Source organism: Pogonomyrmex barbatus, unplaced genomic scaffold (genome assembly GCF_055798465.1).
Source record: "Pogonomyrmex barbatus isolate J1 unplaced genomic scaffold, ASM5579846v1 scaffold7, whole genome shotgun sequence".
Taxonomy (NCBI): domain Eukaryota; kingdom Metazoa; phylum Arthropoda; class Insecta; order Hymenoptera; family Formicidae; genus Pogonomyrmex; species Pogonomyrmex barbatus.
In genome coordinates this window covers 7,338,602-7,360,276 of record NW_028297171.1, presented here as the reverse complement: position 1 = coordinate 7,360,276, position 21,675 = coordinate 7,338,602, and the positions used below count along the sequence as shown (strand labels likewise).

General features: G+C 42.4%; 2 protein-coding genes across 2 annotated transcripts in view; one reads left to right on the top strand and one right to left on the bottom strand.

The window, feature by feature from the left end:
* Positions 1 to 21,675, top strand: part of Su(Tpl) (Suppressor of Triplolethal) — an 86,777-nt gene that overhangs the window by 2,490 nt on the left and 62,612 nt on the right. The window lies entirely within an intron of this gene.
* LOC148934961 (uncharacterized) lies at positions 6,612 to 19,825 on the bottom strand. Its single transcript, XM_089083587.1, has 2 exons — positions 18,968 to 19,825; positions 6,612 to 9,230 (listed from the first exon to the last, which is right to left on the bottom strand). Exons 1-2 carry the CDS (start codon positions 19,094 to 19,096, stop codon positions 9,027 to 9,029), a joined length of 333 nt encoding a protein of 110 aa, XP_088939713.1. The 5' UTR covers positions 19,097 to 19,825; the 3' UTR covers positions 6,612 to 9,026.

Genomic DNA, 21,675 nt, shown 5'->3' with positions numbered 1-21,675 from the left:
TATGTCTCTCTCTCTCTCTCTCTCTCTCTCTCTCTCTCTCTCTCTCTCCTGTCTCCCTGTTTTTCTTTCCGCCTTTTTTATTTTTACAGCCTCCCCGATGGTTTTCTGGTTGTATGCCTTTTTAACCGGGGAATATACTCGGTCTAACGAGCGTGAAGCGTTGTAAAGCGATTGCGAATTCTTACATCAGCTGATTCTAACCTCCCGGACGAGATTCGAAAGTAGAGGAGTCGAGCCACGGTGGGGCGTGCCTTCGTCAAAATATCGCCGTTGAATGTGCGGCGAGTGCCACCTTCATGTGCCCGCGATTGCGGGACAGCGAAAAATTTCGTATGCGCCTCGGTCACTATCGTGGATACCATTTTTGTTTTATTTTTATTATGCGACTTGTAATTCGTCTCTCGATTCAAATTACGCTTTTATATGTCGCGGCGACGTGCCGTAAAACTGGAAAATGATCTTGATAAAACAATTTCGCCGTTCAGTATTTCCGACCCTGTGTCGTTTACCGAGGAATATATCTCGCGTGAGATCACAATTTTTCGTATTATCGGCTATTTATTTCCTATTTATGCGCTAAGCCGATCGCGGAAAGTTCCGCGGAATCTCTGACGATTTTATTAGAAGTTACATCTAAATATTTACATTTGCTTCAATCTCATTTGAGCAAATGAGATTTTAATATCTCTATCCTCAGCCCGTTTTCGTTTAGTATCATTTAATATTAACCGTTTCGATAAAGTTTATATAATGATAACAAATGATGTCATGTCTTAGTAGATAGCACGGCGATTATAATATTCCATCGACATTTATCTTCATAACGAATGGAAAACACGCCTACGAGGAAGAGTAACGAAAACTTAGTAACTAAGCTCTCTACGTCGAAATAAATAATTCCTTTTGCTAAATCACGATTATTTGCTTAAAGCACGATGAAAATGAACTGCTTGTCGTAAATAGTTGATTAAATAAAATAAACATATGTTCGATATTTTTCTACTAAGATTTTCGATACGACGTTGCAACAGATATTTGCATGAGCCATCTTAATCTCCATGAGACGCCTAAGAATGCAACGTACTAGGGGGACAGATAAACAGAGAAAAAAAAAAAAGACGAAGAAGATCGTTTAAAAAGCGCAGCAAGGTTGAATGTAAAGACTCCCTTAGGCTTCCAAGGGCCGGTTCGGCTTACTGCTGTGTCGGCTGTATCCCGTAAGAAAAGGGGCGTTCCCCCTTCGAGAAGTACAGCTGTTGCTCGAAACTCGAATAACCCGAATCCAAAAGAACAGGGCTATAACGACTACATGTATATTTTATAAGTAGAGAGAGAAAGAGAGAATTTTTGTCTTTTTTTTTTTTATTATTCTTCTTTATTACCTTCTTTATTAATCTGAAACCTAAATCGAATGCCATGATTTGAATTATTATTTAAATCGAAGAAGGTAGAACGTTAAACATTATATTGTACGAGTGTTTTAATTATTATAATTAAGTCCTCGTTTTTTTTTACATTTATTTAATTTATCTGTTTGAAGCATTTATTTAATTTATCTACATCCTACGAACATTGAATTTACAAAAATTATCACGTTTACATTTAATTAATGATTTTTTATTTGTGCTTTATATTTCAGTAACTATTTTAAATAAAATTTTTTTTCGTGATAATCTTGTAACCTTAAATAATTTTATAGCTAGCGAGACTCTCGGAAGGTCACTTTCAACTTTTATCATCAGGCATAGCATTTTATAGAAATATTTATTTAAAGGCTATTTTAAAGAAAAAAAAAAAAGAATAGCTAGACTTTTCTATGGCCCATTGTAACGATTTAACTTTCCAATTTTTATCAATGCACTATCTTTTTCTTTTCTTTCCTTTCGACTGTTCTCTTTTTTTTTACTCGTCTCCACGTTGCACCCTCCCGGTTATTTCTCAATCTTTCTTCGCATTCTTTTATAATTAAAGGATTTTCATAACCGCGTTACGTTGTGGCAACGTGTTATCACCGTGCGTGACAAAAGAAAAAACGGCAAAATTTTATAGACAAGGCAGGACGTTTGAGCAACCGATCGTGAATAGTAGTCGATGCATTATCGCGAGTTATCGCGAGACTTTAAGGCTCAAATAAATTTGAACGACACTCAAATTTACTACGAAAATAAGTCGCGATTGAAATATTCGTGCGCGCCAACGTTATTCGGGAATTCCAATCTCCGCTTTTTTTTTCTCCCTCTCGCGCGCAAAAATAACTCAACGCTTGCCGGCAGACGTAGAGCGCAGCGAATGGAAAGTTCGAGTGATATTAACATGCGCGGGATGCATTCTTCGCGACATAAAGTACACACATCGGCATCGTTAAAGTAGTCCCGGTGGAAAGAGAAAAAGAGAAGAAGAGTGTCTTATCTCGTAATCGCGCTATTAAATTGGCGACTTACATACGCCAAATGCCTTCAATTTACGCTCGGTATAGAATAAATTATGCGAGGTGAAAGTGAATGCCGACTACGCGAAGTTGTAGCTTGAGGATTTTGGGCGAGAGGGGGGGAGGGGAGGCACACGCTTCAAAAGCCAAGCCGATCGTTGAAAACCTTGAAAGTGTGTAAAACCAACTGGTCTCATAATTACACTGATTAGCTCGCCGCATAATATATAAGATGATTTTTTTTAAAAAGTCACAGACGTTTACATGTAAAAGTAAAAGTTTTGTTATAAATAGACTCGCAAATGGATACGAAAAGGAGAGGAGACGTGTGTCTCTCTCGTGCCTCCCGAACCTGTAGTAAATATTTTTGTATCTTTAAAACACAAAATGGCAAAGACTTACCAAATATAGTTTTGAATTACGAATCCTATGGAAAATTGTGAAAAGTTAAGAAGAGAAAGATTTTTCAAAGTGAATTATCTGTACTATAATAATTACAATTTTATCGTTGAATACCGTGAATTATTTTTTTGCGTGATTTGTCTTAATAGTGCACTGAGAAAAAGGTTCTTTACATTGAGAACAAAGTTGACTTGACTAAATTTTTTAACTTGGTTAAATTTGTTCAGTTCAAGTATTTATATATTTATGTTAAAATTAATTTGATCAAGTTGAAAAATTTAGTCAAGTTAATCATATTTTTTTTTTTCTCAGTGTAATGAATAAAAGATAATCAAAGATAAATTATTGATCATCTGATTACGCTTATTTTCTCAGAACTTGAGACTAATCTATACTTAATTCCCGTCGACGGGTCGACAGTTAATTTGATCAAAAGCCGTTGAACACAGCGCGAAATAACTCCTGTGATCGCCGTGTGTACTCGGGTCTTATCATAATCATATTATTTACGATTATATACGATTGGTAGACAGCTTGACTTTTTATCTCTCGACAGTAACACGCTCAAATTACGCACGCACTAATACAATTGGTCGACCATACGGTAAGGTGGACACGAAAAACGTGTTTGGCGACGTCGGCGATCACGACGGTGCGATTGCAATTTTTCTTTTCTTTTTCAATGCCATGCCTTCGCGGTATCGGTTGCCTAATGAATCGACGAGGAAAAGGCGCACATCAATGGGCGAGCCGCGAGTGTAATTCAACCACGTGTCAATTAGCGGTGATGATTAACGCCACTACAACCGCGCGACAATGTCACGTAAATGCCATTGTGTCCATACCGCCTTCGGAGCGGAAACGCACGTACGCACCGACGGGCGTCTAACGATATATATTTTAATGACGGTACGTCTACCTTACGAACATTATCGTCGGACGCGTGCTATTAGGAATTAATTAAGCGAGGAGAAAAAAAAATACATTTGCGCGGTCTTAGGTAAGCGATATTATTTTCCGCGATGGAATATCGATAGTAGCGCGCCGTATTAGATAATGAATAAAATAACGGGCGATATCTTTTTGCGATTCGGCCAGAGTTTATCTCGATCGCGATATACGATAGTGTATATTCTTTTTAGAAAAAGTGCGTGCGATTTCTGGATAATTCCCTAACGGTTTTACAATCTCGGCACGGTGGTAACGTTACCCGAACGTCGGAACGGATACGCCTCCCGGAAACGTCTCGATCGAGAGCGAGTGATTGCGCTTTCGACCCGAAGCGATCGGGTATACTCGGTATTCCTTTTCACCGGCGACGAATTTCGAGAATGGTGAAATCGAACAGCCGCCTCTCGCCGTCACGAGAGCGAAATTCGTGCGGCTTACGGAGCGATTGGATTCGTTATTGGATAACGCGAATGATCCGCGACGATCGATGCGAGCTTCGTGTCATAAAACCGCTGGTAGGAGCCTGAATTGATTTGCAGATTTCTCGGAGAATCGTCATTACGAATTCATGTACCCGGGTATAGACTTCGCCGGGAGTCATGGCAACGCGGAATTATCCCAACATTACGGCAACATTACGGCACTAAGGTTTACGCATAAACCGCCGTGGCATTGTGTCAGTCTGAGACTTCGAAACGATAAAGCCGCGTAAAAGCATCGTAAAAAGATGCAACCGTTACGACAATGGCTCTTAAGGCTTAAGAATGTTGCAGTTTCAGTGAGTGAGTTTTCCGAAGGGAAAATCTTAGGGATTTTGGTATTTTCGCTCTTTGCGACGAGCACAAAGTCCTTCGCAAATACAAAGACGAAGGTAAAGCCTTTTTGACAAAATGATTAATGGTCAAGACTAATTTTAGAAATCCGATTGGTTACGCTCCGACCGTCCTTTATCTAGAGTTCAAATTTCGGATACGATATTTGCTTTTAGTAAGCTTTATATCGACTGAACTCGCGCTGAATTTACGATATTTTCTCAGATAATTTCTCAGATAATAACGAACGGCGTTGATGTAAATAGAAATTATTGCGCGTTCTCATTTCTCACGATTAAATCGTCATAGGTCGAGCTGAAGTTCGGAAATTCCCGTGGCAGTGATTAGCACAATAATCGCTTCCGATAAGAAGCGCTCGTTACTAATCATCAGATTGACTTTGTGTCGCGGCTCGGAGGAATTTTCTCGCACGCGAGAGAGTGAGTTCAAGACGGGAAGAGAGTCCGAGATGGACTTTTACGATCGTGACGGGATTACCGTCACGTGCCTTCTTCACCCCCGTTATCCCGCCGTAATTTCCGACTTCTTGACTTCTTTTCGAGCGCCCGCCTCTTCCGCTTTTCCTTTTCGCCGCATTATGCACGATGCGATATAACGAAAGCGGCGCAGCGATTCCAGACCAATAATTACCGTGCATGCTCGAGTGAGCTCCGCGCTTCTCGACGATTCGCGAATGCGACAGATAAAAGCATCGTGCCCCCTGTTTCCCACCCTCGCATCGCAATCTACTCGTTCCTTTCATCATCAAGTGCCATATGCTTTGTAAAAAGGGTCTTGTGTATCTCGAATAAATCCAAAGCTCAAATTACATTAATTCAAATACTGATACTATTTGTACGAAGAAATTCTGGTGCGTTCGGTAAAAAGAGATGCCGCGAATTTTCGAATATCGTGAATACGATTATTGCAGGGTGTTTATCATCTCGAAAAAAATCTCGAAAACCTAGAATTCTCAGAGAATTTTATTGAAAATCAGGAAACTCTTTGAAGTTGCTTTCTATAATATTTCGTCTTTGTATTACAATCGGGAGTTTATTGACTGAATTGTTAATAATATTATAAGAGTAGACCGACCTAGCTTTTGGAAATGGAGATTTGAAAATTTTTTAGGGAATTTTTTTCGTTTGAGTAGACATCTGTATCAATTTAAAGCAAACCAAAGTTATAATTAAAACTTAGATTGTTACTTTTTTATTTTATAAAAACACATTGCAAAAGTAAATCGTCTTATTCAAATTTTTTCAAGTCTTGGATTTCAGAGGTAAAGATTTATTTCTCCGGTTCAGAGAATAGGTCTGATAATTCCCTTTCTTTTTCTTTTTCCCCCTCTCCTTCCTTTCATCGCTTCGCCTTGTACGCGCGTCGGTTCATCTGTCGGGGATTGATGAGAAAGTAATGCAATTGAAACTCCATCGACCCACTGCCTCTGTGCGAGCGTGTAAAAAGATTTGCGCGAAGAATTTCCTGAGAATTTCCTTCGAGGTTGCTTTGTGGCGTATCTCGGCGAAGATTACTATCGCGCGCTCGCGCCTATTACGAAATTGGCGCGATGAATTTTGCACACGACGTGTTTGGCGTTCGGGATTTCGCTCGCGCTCGGCTCATTGTTAGCGTCTCTCGTCCGGATCGAAAGGTTGGCGGTTTAACGAATTCGCGCGGTCGTAAAGTTCCCGGGCGAGATTAAGGCAAAGCGCGCGAGTGTAAGGAGAGTTTTGAGATGGAGATCGGTACGAGATGGATCGGATAGAGCGAATTGGAAAAGGTTAATATCGTAGTATCGGGTAGAAAACGCGACGCGCGCGAATGCCGTAGTCGGTTGATTGCCGGGCGCGAGTTCTACGGCGAGGTCTCGAGATTGCGATAAAAAGATCGGTGAAGGGAGAGTGATGTGATTCCTATGTGTTCGGTGCGCGGTGTTCCGTGCGATTATCTAGCGGGCAAAGGCTTTCTCCGAGGAAGGCCTTTGAGAGACGTCCTTTCTCTCTAAGGACGTCAGGGGGCTGCTGGAAGAGTTCGTCTCAAGGCCGTTGCTCTTGGACAAGAAATTAATGTTACACGTTCGGTTTTCTTTTTCTATTCGAGAGCTAGAAATCGCGTCGCTATCCGAGCTTTTACGAGGGGTAATCGCGAGTTCAGGCATTAATGCGAGTTATATAAGCGAGAAAATCCTTTCGGTTTGATACCGACCGGCGGCGGATAATAGTCATTTTCTAGCTAAATTCTCGAGCGCGGTGCCAGATATTGCCGAGTAATTATTGCAGGAAGTCTTCCTGATATTTGAACAATAAAAACGCCGAGAAAGCTTTGGTAAATGAATGTGTCTTACCATTATTTATACTCTTATATGAAATATGGGATATATCGTACAAACCATTCCATTCTATTTTCTCCCACATATTTTATTTTATGTTTATGATTCCTTATATATTTTTTTATACATTTTACTACTTACGTGATGAACGCTAATAACACGAAAGAAAAAGATTATCAGAAGGAAAAAGCTGCTGAATATTGGACAAAAGTGTAACACGATCGCTGCCCGATTATACACTCTTCTAATTACCGATAATTACGTATCCGCCCTAACTAGCACACAGCTTGTCGCGAAAGTTTTTATATTTTGCCGCTACAAAGCGGATCGCGCGGACAACGCGGGTTTAAAAAAGGGGACTCTCGGCCGCTAATCGTTCACGGGAATTTCCTGACGTTTTACCATAATACCATGGGCTTTCCCCCTTAGAACGTGCACACGCGCGCTGAAAAATTCTCGCCTCTTCACCTCGTGGCTCGTTTCATCGAGGTAATTTACGTCGTCTAACTCCTTATATGCTCGCAATTAAAGTGTTCTTCTAAAGGAATATATTTTGAAACGTTTCCACGAGGCTCGCAATGAAGGACAGCACGAGGCAGTTATGCGTGGTATGATTACGAGCATAAAATATCTCTCGCGTGAAAATGCACAAAGAAAAAACCTGGCCTGGGTATAACATCCTTATGTAAATACATTCCTAAATAAGACGTCATCTTTCTCGCTCGAATTTATCATACGCACGTCTTTGTCGTCCTAAATTAATCCAAATACGAATGTAAATGATATGACAATCTCGATCGGAGCAAAATGGACATATCCAAAATTTTTTGCTCGCTTTCATCTTGCTTTTCGATCTGGTTTCCCTATTGTTAACTCTGTACGATATATTGCTGATTTTATCGTTGTATCGATTATTAATTTTTTATTGTAAAACGTACTGCTGCATTCCTCTATTTTTACAAATCCATATTTTTATAAATTTATTTATCTCAAATGTTTGTTTTGAGATTTATGGTATTTAACGTATGTATTCGATACTGGCCCTAATGGGTTTTACAGTAAAGGACCACATTTTGAAAAGAAGAAACAAGCGGTGTGTGGCGATATAACGATATAATCTAAAGACTAAGGAGTAATCATGAAAGTATTCCGACAGACGACCGGTTACACCTAGCGCGCGATCTGACGCGGAACATAACACAGCTGCCATTGATACGCGCTTCCGGCTTTCATTGAAAACAGGTCGGACACTCGTTCTGTGAGAAACCTCTGCAGGATGATTTGCGGCGTTACGCACGTGGCCACGTCGAGAGAAAAGTTCATCGCTTTGGATTCATCGCGATTTTCATACTCGCCACTTTGGCGCCGCGGCCTTATCGTAATCCGCATTTGAGAATGTGAAATTATGTCCGTGGCGCGATAAGAACTACGCGTATCGAATCTCCAGAATGTACGTATCCTCTCATTGTATATCACTCTTACTCCTTTTAATCTTATTAGAATTATCGAGACACTAAATTTTTACTATCTTAATGTGACATTTTTCATAATTACTTAATCGCCCGTTAAGTTTAATTTTCACTGATGTTGTGTTTGGGAAAAAGAGGTAAAACGTGAAGGTATACAATTGCAGTGATATCATAATATCTATAATGCGCAAGGAATTTGATAGTCGATATCAATATTAACAATATACGTATCAAACGATATGTGCAAAACAAGAATGTGATACTTATTTATCTTGCCGCCGCTGGGCTTTTTCTGATATCATATGTTACCATGTTTTTGGTACATTATCTTTCCGATAACGTCTGATAACACGGCGGACATAGGGAAGAAATGAATATGTAATATTATAATTAAACATACTTGATTCAATAGATAAGCCGCTTCTCTCGAGGATCTTTCGATTTATTCATTTAAATAGTACGTCACTGCTAAATTAATTTTATTTAACCGTTATGTATTCAATGTTGTACACAGGAAAGTCCGTTATAACATAAATGATATTTGTAACTCCGACACAAACAAAAAGACGAGTATAGTGACGGCGTGTATAGATATTCGTATGAGAAAAAGATAAATGAGATTTATATTCTCATCACATTCCAAGCGATTTCTGAGCTTTCTCCTTTTTGTTTTCTTTAAAAGCTAAATCCAGTTCTCGTGTTTCTAATGATTTCCAGTCCAAGGTTGCGAGACAGGTATTTATTATGGTGGTATTTGTAGGGTACACAGGTAGTACCCTAACGGTTGTTACGGGTGCTCGAAGCATTCTTGTCGATCGATCGCCGACATGGTGTATCTGCAAAATAATGATTTTCCTGAGCTTGATTAAGAGTTAACTCGGTAATACCGTGTGAAAGATGGCTTAATTTGTATCGTTAATTCGTATAAATCCACGATCCAGAGATGCCGCCACGCAGATTTATTATTTGACTGCGTCTGGAATTCTGTTACTCGCGACGAGATCAGATTTGCCCTATCGAGCATTAAAATTTCCAGAATTACAGAAATGTCTACACTCGCCACTTTTAAATTGTTTATAATAGTATTAAAGTATTTTTTTTTTGTATCTTGTTATTCGAACGTTAACGTGTCGCGGGAACAATCGTCGGTCTTGCGATCGTCATCGAATTAATTTCATCCTTGGTGCCACCATCAAATTAAGTCGCAGCTGATTGTAATGTATTCGACGAATGCAATCGCGATTTTATCTCGGTATATAAAGCTGTAAACGCTCGAAACGAGTATTCGCCTTTTGCAATATGTGGTTCGTCGGTGAAGGGAAGTCGGTAAAGAGAAATTAATTAAAACTCTCGACTGCAGAAAAATTTATAATAATCAATATGCAACCTTGATTTTTATTAAATTATATTTTAGATCTTTTTAATAATAAGCGTACCAGCGATAGCGCGAAATTGATTTAATTTATTATCAGCCGTGCCGATTTTGAAAGGTGGTTTTGTCAGCTTTTCGTCGCCTACAAAGTAATTGGAACATTACGAGCATTTTTGTAGCAAATGTCCGACTGTCAGTTTGGTCTCTCGATGCAGAAAAGTTCGTATAATTTCGTTAAAATTATTCGATCCTAACCTCCTGACCTCGATTCTTCCGGTCTCTCCGATGGCACGAAACAGCTCGGCCTCAAGCCCGCGGCATCGCGTGCCTCGCAGAATGCGCAGTTTAGACGTAAGAGCGTAATGTTAATGAATTCGTAGTGGTGGACGGTAGCGACAATGAGAGATGCGGCGACGCGTGCGGCCCCGTGAGATCCTATCTGCATCTTCTCGCCGCATAGCGTAGGAAGACGCTAAGGTTAATAATGCGGGAATCTCGGACGTTACGAACAACAAATTTAACGCTCGACGGAGATTCGGAGTTTCACCTCGCGATGACACCTTGCGTTAATTCGTGCGCATAAATTGTACGTGCGCGGAAAACTGACGGACGGAAGGCAACACGTCGAATCTTCTTGTAGGTGAATGCTTTTAATCGGCTGATCCAGACGGGACGGGACGGTCATGCCTATATGCAAGATCGCAAATAATTTCGAGAAACGTTCGAGAAACGTCCGAGAAACGTCCGTTAAATCTCAGAATATCGACAATCGTTTTACGAATCGTTTTAAAACTATTCTTGACTTCAACAATGGAAGGAATATCTTAAGAATCATTTTTCCAAGGATGGAACATCTAAAGCCGGAAATTTTTGCTTTTTCAAAAATTTATCTCTAATTTATCTTGTTTGAAAAGCCTTTGTTGGGATCGAAAACATAGATCTTTTGTTACAAAATCCGAGTTAAAACTCCTGCTGGTTTACTACAGGCATCGGAAAAAGCACATGGTGACAATTCTTACAAAATAAATAAGAATAGAAATGTTTTTCGGTAAAATTATGTTTTCACTCGAAAGAAAATTTTTACTTGTAAAATATACCGAAAACTCTTTTACTCCATTAATAACAATATATCTAGAATTGAATTCACTTTCTTCTTTTAGATACAATTTATTTTTTAGATATGTAATTTTTACCTGAGCAAAAGAAGAATTTTCGGTATATTTTACAAGTCTATTTTATCGAGTGCAAATGTTATTTTACCGAAAAACATTTCTATGTATTTTGCAAAAATTTGCATCATGTGTTTTTTCGCCCCTGACATCATAATACAAGATGGCTACAGTGAATCAATGCGAGCTGAGGAGCAAATTTGGCGAACTTCCGCATCTACATTTTAATAAAAAAAGAAAAAAATTACGTCGTTCTTCGTTGTTTCTTCGTCTGATTTATGGCGCTGCTCCTTTCACTCTGTTCTCCCGAGACGCCGATCGCGATTGCCCGTGCGTGCACGCACGCACGTACGCACGCATGCACGCGCGCGCGCGCGCGCGCGCGCACACACACACACACACACACACACACACACACACACACACGAGGGCGCGCAACGCGTGTGTCTAAATCGTGTTGGTGTTACGTACCCGGCGCCGTCGTTGTACGCGATTGTGAAATGCCACCGCGGCGTGACGAATTATAAGGTGCCGGTTGCGAGGTGACATTTCTATCCGCCTACGAGTTTCTAGCGCGAATGCTCGGTTTCGATACAATTCGCGTCACAATCGATCGGCACAATACGGCCGAGTGACGCATAAATCGTGCCTTTACAGTCGAACTTAATCCTTGCGGAAACGCGGCGTATCCGTTTTTCTTCTGTCGCGAAACAGGCCGGTTGGGACGCTCTTTTTCTGCACACGCGCGGATCACGTTTTAATTTTCGTTTCAACTATCGTAAAAATCTGATCGGCGACAAAGAGCGAGGGAAATGAACGTTATTACGCGATAGAAATGCGATTCGGTTCGTTTAAGTGCGCAAATGTTTTATAATGAAAGTGGAAAAGGTTATATTATTATTCATTATCATGCGAAACACTTGTTATTATCTCTTATTAATATTAAATTATAGGATTTTAATATAATATTGAATATTCTTAGATTTTAATTTTCTTATCTCTCTTATCTCTCTTACGAGAGGGAGATTACTTACGTACGAAATACGACTTTACGCGTTTATTTACCGTAAAGCGAATATCTGCACTACCACTATCCGCTTCGAGAGCGTTCACTTGAATCATATGCGGAGCCTTCATTGTCTCTCGGCGCCGTTGCTCCACAAAGACGGACTCTCGTGATTGCGCTACCCACTTGGTCTCAGATTTAGCCGACGTCGTGCAGCCACTAACTTTTACCCCGCGGCCGTGATTTGGCTTTGGTAAGAAGATACCATTCTCATTCACTCAGCCGCGGTACGGTTACCCGACACGAGAGGGATAACGCATCCGGCGCCGATGTGCGTTTTCCCGTTTTTTTTTTTGTTCCCCACCTCCCCTTCGTTGTCCCTCCCCTTGTGATGCGTAAACACGATTTGCATGTATGAATATCGCGGGTGAATAGTGCGGCGGATGTGCCTACGTGCGTGCGAGAGAGGAGAGCTTCTTTTCCGCATCGGCTCCACCTCCGCTGTCACCGAGGCTCTCTGTCAATATCGACGTGGTTTCCGGGCCGTGATTCCATTCGAAGTACCGGAGTTACTTGACAACGTGTCCGGTGACTATCAGAAGTAACTCGTCTCCGACTTGCCCAGGAACCAGCGGGTCTCCTTCGAAACCGCCGAGTTTCCGCGAATCGATAACCGCCGCCGTCTGTCGTCATCCTTGTTAAAGTTTTACGTGAAATTTCGTTATTAAATTTTCACGTTTCAGGATCAGTTCTGTGGAAGTTGATCTCGGTATTGCGACAATTTGAAAAGTAATTAATGTTTAATTATTCACGCGTCGTATTAGTGTTTTAGTCCTCTTCCTCTACAAATTAATATACGTATCCCTTATTCCGCTTCCGCAAAAAGTGGATCTACGAGACGAGCCGGTCTGGAAAGTTTAGTAAAATCGGGGGCACGCGGGAAACGACGCCGCGCGTTTGCATGCGGAATAAAAGAAATTATTTCGTTTCGAGGCGAAACTAGTTTTCCCGCGGCGAGCTGTCGATGAATTAATTAGGCCGTCGGTGTTATTCGAGATGGGCGAAAATATTCGCGAATTGTCCGACGGGAATAGGCGCGGATAGGCGAAGTCTAGCCGGATATAAAACTGTCGTCATCGTGCGCTCGAAATAATGATAAATGATATGAAAAACAAACCGCAACTTCGCTAGGCGGCGTCCGGCATACTCGCTCACGTTCCACAAACCGACGACACATCGAGGACGCGTTGGATTTAATGATAATTATCATTTTATATACTCCACGCATCATTACGCGTCTACTATTTAAGCGTGTTCTTTCTCTCTCGAAAATAAACCCCCGAGAATAAGCAATTATCGCGGATGCGCGGCGCGCGTTTCCCGATTCCGTCAGCAGCTGGAATGTCCTGCGGTTACGCGGGCCATAAAGCTTCGCGGAATATTTAATTCGAGAACTTCTAAATTAAAATACTTTTGGCCAACAACGCCGTCCGTCTGTCCCTCCCTCCGTCGCGCGTAATTAATATTCCGTTTTATTCTCCGGCCGGCGGGGGCCGATGGTCCCGATTAAGCACGGCAGTCCCTTTAGCCGAATAATATTTTCTAGTTTCATTGAGAAGTATAACGTCGTTATTACGCCGTGCCGTTATTATCGTCGAGTCGCGCGAGGACGCGTCGCACGAAGATAGAGCCCGAAGTTGAAGGAACCCCCTGCGCCTGACATTTGTAGAGAGAGGCTCCAAGTGCGGCGGCACCCCATGTGAATCGTCGAACTCAATGCGGCATAATATACGCCCCTGTAGGGGCAGGTGGTACTCGACGTGGCACAAACGCGAGTGTACAGATACACAGGTAGACGTCGATGTGACACGCCGGTGTTGGTGATGCAGCAACGAGAAGGGAGGGGGGGGCTGCGCGTCTGGCTTATATTTAACGGAGTCGACAAGAACTACCCGAACGCGATTCGGGATTCTCTCGACTCGGAAAAAAAGGAGAGACGGCCGCGGTCGGTTTCTCCTCTCTTTCCGGGGTTGTGGCACCCGGTTCTCCTCCCTCGCCGTTTCTTCTCTCTCCTCTCTCCTTCGTTCCCCGCCCCCATTACTGTCCATCTGCCTTTAAGAAGGTAACGCATAACGAATAATGGTTCCCGCTTGTCCGGTCCTTTCGTATTGCTTTTCTCGGTTTTCCCCCGGGAGCCCCCCGCACGCGTCCCTCCTTCTCCCACGCGCCTTTGTCCTCCATTCCATTCTCCGCGAGATGCTTTTTCGCCGACGACGGGAAAAAGAAAACAAAAAATAAAATAAAATAGAGCGTCGTCCCGAGCGCGCGGCGGCCAGGGGCCCCCATTGTATCTCGGGCTAACTGAGTTTGGGCTTGTTGATAATTCGATTGTCGTGACCGCGCGACTGGTAATTTAAATCCGCCCGTCGGACAACGGATAGGTACTATACGATGGGATTGCCGTTATTAACTATAGCGAATTACGTCGCATTGTGCGTCGCTCGGAGACGGCATTCGCGGGAAAACGATAGCGTAAAGTACGCGCGAGTTACACGATTACGCGATTTATTTATCGTGCCGTGTCACGTAAAGACGATAAATCCATTTTATCTTCAACTTTGCGCACGTTTTGCGACGATTTGAAATGACAAAAAAAAAATCCAATAAGCGCACGTGCCATTCTATAAGGAACTCAAACTCATCGGCTTTTTACTTTTTGTCAATGTTCTATTTTCAGAATTTTGAGAATAAATACTTAACAAAGGCTCGGATTTTTTAAAATAAAATTTTATGAACTCACAACTTACTTAATTTGAAATACATCTTGATCGTCGTTATGTTAAATCAAGATGAATAATTAAAAGTTAAGATCCTTATATTTTTATGTATTTTCATAGGATGCAGCTTTGATTTGTTTAATGTAAATAAAAAAAACAGAACAATTCACAAATATATTTGTTTTTGATATCGCGTGCTCGGAGAGTTCCAAAGGAAGAAACGAGCTTCGTTAGCTTGTGTGTCGTGGAGTCGCGTCGTCGCTGGTTTTCAGGATCGATGCCTGCTCTCGTCGTTTCTCCTTTTTACCCTCGTCCTTCTCATCCCCAGCGAGTCTTACTCTACACTGAAGGAGACGGGAGACTTCATTGTAGTCGAGCGACGATGAAATAAAAATAAAACGTACGCGGGAATAAAAATAAAGATAAAAATTCGCAAGGAAAATTCGCTCCTTTGCAAAGTTCTTTTACTAGGCAAGGCATTAATAATAACTCGCTTTGAATACTGGTTTTTCCGCAACGTCGACGCGGCGGTGCGGGTTTTTAATCGTTTGTATTTCGCGATTTTTACGTGCAAAGCGAATTGACGAGAAGGGCAACACTTTCGTCAATTCCCGTTCAATCTCGGCAATCTCGGATTGGTAACGATTGGCCAAACAGAAAGTCCAATTTCTTCTTTTCCTAAAAGGTGCGTAAAACCCGTTTGACATTTATAGACATGCGTAGTCGTCCTGACGCCTGCGGTTTGCTCATTGTACGAGTTTTGAGACGATGATGTTTCATGTCGTATAGATATATTAATTCCCGGCGTAACGCATGATTTATTGAGGATGATACTGACGCAAGAGCGTTCCTCTAACACCCCATAATTATGACCGATAGCCTCCACGTGCTTACCATTTTGCCGCGTGTCGTTTGCGTAACTGAACACTGAGTGCTGAGACTTCCGGTATCTTCGCTCGCGCAATGTGTTGTGCTATATATGACTTTACAGAAACCATAATTTTCTTCTACTATAATAATTAAATTTGAGTAATGCGTTTGCCAAGTTCTCTCTCTTTTGAGCCTAATTATATTTTATTACAGCTTACACGGTAAATTCTCGGGGAAAAAAAAAAAAAATAAAAAAAATAAATAAAAATGATTAACGTGAAAGTTACCTCCATACGGTATAATGTATACGGTTCTCGTCGGTAATGCTCGCCTCCGTAAAGTGCGTGTAATTTTTTCCTGCGGTTTGACAGACGCGAGGGAAAATAACGGCAGATATCGATGATGCAGACAGATCGGGAATAGAAGCTACGAGAAAGTAGCAGCTTGTACGAATGCATTTCGAAAGGCATTACCGTTCGAAAGTGACGACAGACCGACGAGAGGCCTAGAAACAATGTGCGGCGCACCGCTGAAACGGGCGACGAACGAACAAGCGGTACACCACGCGCTTATCGCGGCCACACCTAATCGCTCTGATTACGGCGATCGCAGTCTCTGCGCCCGGATCTTTAAAACCCGGTTCGCCATCGCCTGCGCCGCGTGAAATATTCGTATAACGCTCATTAACGTGACGAGAGATTCTGCATTCGCAGATTGATGATCGCGGAGCCGAGCGAGCGAGTCTCTCCCGATCGGAGGAATCTCCGATCCGGCGAATGCCTCTTAATCGGCGGGAACGAACGCGTAATGATCGCGCGATGACGCAACACGCGTGGATGAAATTATTATCCGTAAATCCAGTTATTCGCCAAGAAATTTGTTTACGCAACGCTCGCGTGATCCGTGCTTTCAAGAGTATTCCCGCAAGTGTCTTTTGCGAATTGCCGTTTATTTTTCCGAAGCCCGATAGCGATAGGAGGGTAAAGATCCTCTCGTGATAATGGACGCCATTTTTCAAAAGCACGAAAAGGCTTTTCGAAGATATAATTGGGCGTTTCGTAGGATCTCATTGATAATCGGGGTTAACGTCCAGAACATCTGGGACTGGAACACCCGGATTTACAATCGTGGATCGCCGTGATCCCAGTGTCTGCGAAGTGATCGCGGTTTCAAAGTCGATTGGTGCGCGCGCGCGCGCGCGTATGTACACGCGTGCACGTGTTGGCCGCGTGCACCGACCGTGCATGTACATACGTACGTACACGACGAAGGGGAGGCAGAATGAACAGCCTGGAGTTCGCCGCCCGAGAGAAAGTGAACCAGTTGGCGGTGTTGGCGAATTTCTCGTCGTGGCGAAGCGAATAAGCGCACGATGTGTGTTGCCTGTCTACCTGTTGCGAACCGGCAACCGTGCCTCGTCGCACGGCGATTATGCCCGCGCCGACGAGCGATTAATTGAGAAGCCGACCGGCGAGCGATTTTTGGCGAACCGCCTTCCTTTTCCGCGCCGACGAGCACCGCTTGTCCGTACGCGTCCCCGTTGTTCCTGTTAAACGCGGAAAGCGAACGTCTGGTTATGGATGACGGCGGAAATGCCACATTCCGCCGATATGCTCGTGTACTACTTCTCCACTTCAGTTCTACTTACCTAATATAAGGATGAACCTGAATAAGATTCATATAATACCCGAAATGTCCGATCCGCTACGAGGCTGGAGATAGACGGTAACGTTAATTGAGACACGTCTCGTCCGCGTCTCCTCCAACACAGACCGGTATTTATTTTTATTGGTACCGGCCCGCGGGTGGAATCAGCTGTGATATAATTACGCGATGATCGTGATTGACATTTATATCCGACAGATTTCAGATGTGTCGCATTAATCTGATAATGATCTGATTGAATAGCTCAGCGAAGCTAATCAAGGTTCGCAGCCACGAATAGTGGCTTGATTCCTAGTAGCGTAACACCTGCGTGACATGCCGCGCCGCGCAACATAGTTGTGCGTTTAATTACTTAATTGGATAGCTCGTTTTTTTTTTTTCTTATCGCGCGGTGACCGTTGCTGTATGTTATTATATCAGACCGTTGCGCGAATTAAAACTCACCGTGGCGCGTGTCGGTTGATAGCAGCAGCAACAACAGCAGCAGAAGCAACAGCAGCTGGTTTATTACGTGCATTCAGGGTTAACGAACCGAAAATGCGTTCCTATTTCCCTGCATCGCGATTGCAAAATGATTGCAAAACATCTCGGTGCGCCCGCACTTGTGGAATCGGTATCTTTCTGCCTCCTCAAAAATTGGATCAGAAATCAAAGTGGAGCGCACGCTTTCGCCTTTATTCGTCGAAGCGGATTGTCGAGAAAAGTATGAATAAGATCATTGTATTGAAAACGTATTTTCGAAAGTTTTCATAAGACGCGAACACGTGCGAACGAAAGGTATTTTATGTATCTGGTAAAAAAAAAAGATGCGTTACGTAATTATAATAATAAGCAAATAATAATTAGGGAATAATAATTCGATCGCTTTCATTCGCTATGAATAAATTTACGTTTATGTTTATTCATGTCGTGAAACGCACTTAGGCTCTCTTCTTTCCTTAATAACGTTACATTTCTGACGTTGTTGTAGACATAATTTATTATCGCGGAATGATTTATAATCGCAACCTGATTTATAATCGAGCCTGAAATTTTTATATAAGAATGAAATTTAAACGTATTAGAAGAGCATTTCTCTCGCTATTTTTAACTCCGGAGGATACTTTCGCGGGTGAAAATTTTTCTCGAAATATCGTAGAGCGCGCGTCTTACGCGACGGAATATCGGGATGTGCGATGTAAAACGCGTGTGCTTGCGCAACCGCACGCACGCGCGTATGTACGCACGACACGCCAGTGCGCAACATGAATCTCTTGCCTTTTCGTTCTTTTCCGATCGCGTGCGAGGTAAAGTGTTTCTAAATAGAGCCAGCCAGACGTCTATTTCTCCTCTTCGCTCGAACAACACGTAATCGGAATATTTGCCCGTTTCTTATAATCAAGTGGTTGCCATGCCATGTTGATGATGGTTTGCAATTAACTTGTTAGAGAATAACCAACGTCTTCCCCTCCTTCCTCCCCTCCTCTATTGAAGTCGGCACGTGTGAATTATAGTATCGTATAACGATAAACGATTGATAATATGACGCCTTGACGAGTCACGCGTGCCGCGCGATTATGATAAGAAGGAAATTCCTATAAACATGCTGTTGGCGTATCGTCTATGATTAATCGATGATCGAAATTCGGCCATATCTGCCAAAGCAGTTGGCAAATCGATTCTTCCCCCCTTAAGATAAACGTGACGAGCAAATAATTAATCGCAGATAACTCACAGACCGAGGACTAAGATGTAGGTAGTGGTCTATTGTTAACGTGATGGGCTCAGAAATCCAATTCTGGTAGAAAGCGGGATAAAGGGTCGCTGTCGCCGTCGCCACCACCACCACCACCACCATCACCATCACCACCGTCGTCGCCGCCGCCGCCACCGCCTTCGGGGGTGAGAACACGATGCGTAGAGACGAGGGGGAATCAGGGGTTGTACCTAGGACGAAGAGTTATTGACCTGCCTACGAGAAGGTTCTCTTGTTCGGGAGGAACGGCTGGCAAAGAACCTTCTTCGAGCTTGTTTGCGTGGCGTACGAGACGTCTCGTTGTCGTCAAAGTAAAACGTAGAAAAGAATCAGCCATTCGTTCTTTGATCGATAAAATCAGGCATGTTTAAATTTACATCTATTATACATTTATACTTTGATTTTTGTGTACATTGCAACGTATATAAACGTGCAAACTATATCGCGCATTTATGTTCTTATTCTTTTAATAATGTCAAACTTTCTAGCAGCATAAATTTAAAAATGCAGGCATTTGAACCCTCTTCTCTCGATTGTCCTTCCGTCTTCCTTATTCTCCCTTTTTTCAAGTCATAGTATTGATGACAATGAACACAAAATTTCACTTCACGTCACGTAAGAGAAAGATTTTCTCTTTCAAAGGGAATCGTTTTATCCTTTTAACAATAAATGTAAATACGTGCACATTGACAACGCTCGTTAATTCTCTAGAATGCCCTTTAAAAACACTCTCCGCTGAGTTGTCTTACGAATTCCTGTAATTCGAATCCCTACTGAGCAGTTTCCGGTAGTAATAATTTTTCTTGGAGTGGTAAAATTTAAGGAAACATGTTCACATGTATTCCTCATTTTGGATCGCCGCGATCTGTACACAGAACGAATGCGTTTGGAATGACAATGGTGAGATTCAGGTACGCTTTCAAATAACGGATCGAGCCGACAGTTATTAGAATAATTAAAACCGTAATGGATCTCTTTATTGAGTGAAAGCGACCGAGCGGGGCGACGTTTGATTATTTCGTCGCGTTTATGTAATACGCTGTGGAAATATAATTGCCCGCCGTATTACGCCGTGGGTACCCCTTGCCTCGCGCGCGCGCGCACGCACACGCACACACACACACACACACACACACACACACATGAATTCTGCAGCGACACTCTGTTTGTCATGCAAGCGTGACAGAGTGTCGCTCGTAAAATCCTCACCGCGGCGTGACTGTAATGGACTTCTCGGCCGTCATCTAATGCCACCGCCGCTTTTTTCACCAAAGTGTAACCGTCGTCGGTCGAAGTTCCCCGACGATGAGAAATTATCGCTGTTGGATCAGTGAAAGCATATCACTCCGCGTCGTCGACCGATATCTAGAATACAAAAGAAAGAAAGAGCGAAAAGGAGAATCAGACATACGGCGATTGTAAATTTACTTCATACAAATTTTTTTTCTGCAAAATTCAAACATATAGAAGAAATTTAAATATACATCTTTGTATGTCTCTTTTTTTTTTTTACAAATGTTCGCGCGTTAAATTACAGTTACAAGTCTTTCTCCGCAAAGTAACGTGGTACTCGAAATTTCGATTCTATCCTGAGGGAAATATGGAAAAGTTCGTTTAGACGCCGCTATTACGCTTGTGCTTTACGAAAAGATTGGAAAGGAAAGTATGTGAAATCACGGGGCGATCGCCGCGGGAAAGAAGGAAATCATTTTTCACTTGCGAGCAACTCGGCACTTCTCGTGGCGCGCCGCGTTACTCAGAGGTCAATCTTGGCCGACCCAGCGCGCCCGAGTAAACGCGATCTTCCGCGACGCGATTAATTTTCTCGCGTGCCAACCGCATTCGTGCACGTAGGTACACACGTATATACGTATATACTCCTCGAACCGACGATAAGTGAAGACTGCGTAAGCTTCGTACGTAGAAAATAGCGTAAGCGCATCGCCGCCGCGCGGACGATAGCATTGGGAAATCACGAACACGAGTCTAATGCGAGTCTAACGAGAAAGAGAATCGACGGGTGTACAAGGGATATGTAAAAGCCTATATGCCTATTCTCCGATCGGTAACTGTGAACGAATGATCGGTAGACAGGATGTATCGGCGTATCTCATAAGAAGAGGAGGACCATCCGGGAAATTCGAATATCGAAAATCGATCCCGATAAACACGAATACGAGAAAGTTGTTCCTTCGGTAATTGTATCTCTGGCTGCATACAGAAAAATACATATTGTATTTAAATAAATATCAATTGTTGTTTCAAAAGTTCATATATTTTGCGTATTGTCAAATATTAATCAAATCTGACTGTTCTTCGATAAAATGTTATAATCTTTAGAAGAAGATAAATTCTCTTTTTGGGTACATGACAATGAATTTTTCTAAAATTTGTGATATTTTAAGATTATTATCAAGAAAGTACTCTTTGTTAAAGATGACCCTTATTTACTTAAAAAGAAGAAAAATAAACTGAGTAATCAATAGAATGATATTTTTCTGTGAGTGCCATTGATCTGCCAGAAACCAGCGTTTCTTCTTCGTCGCGTTTAGAAACGAAGCTCTTATTGGCGATACTTTCGCTTTCCGAGCTATCGCCAAGAGACAGGGGGCGCGTACGTAAAAGTTACACGCAAAATCACCGCCCGTCCGTCCGTCTGTCCGCACGATATAATGCAACTCGCTGCG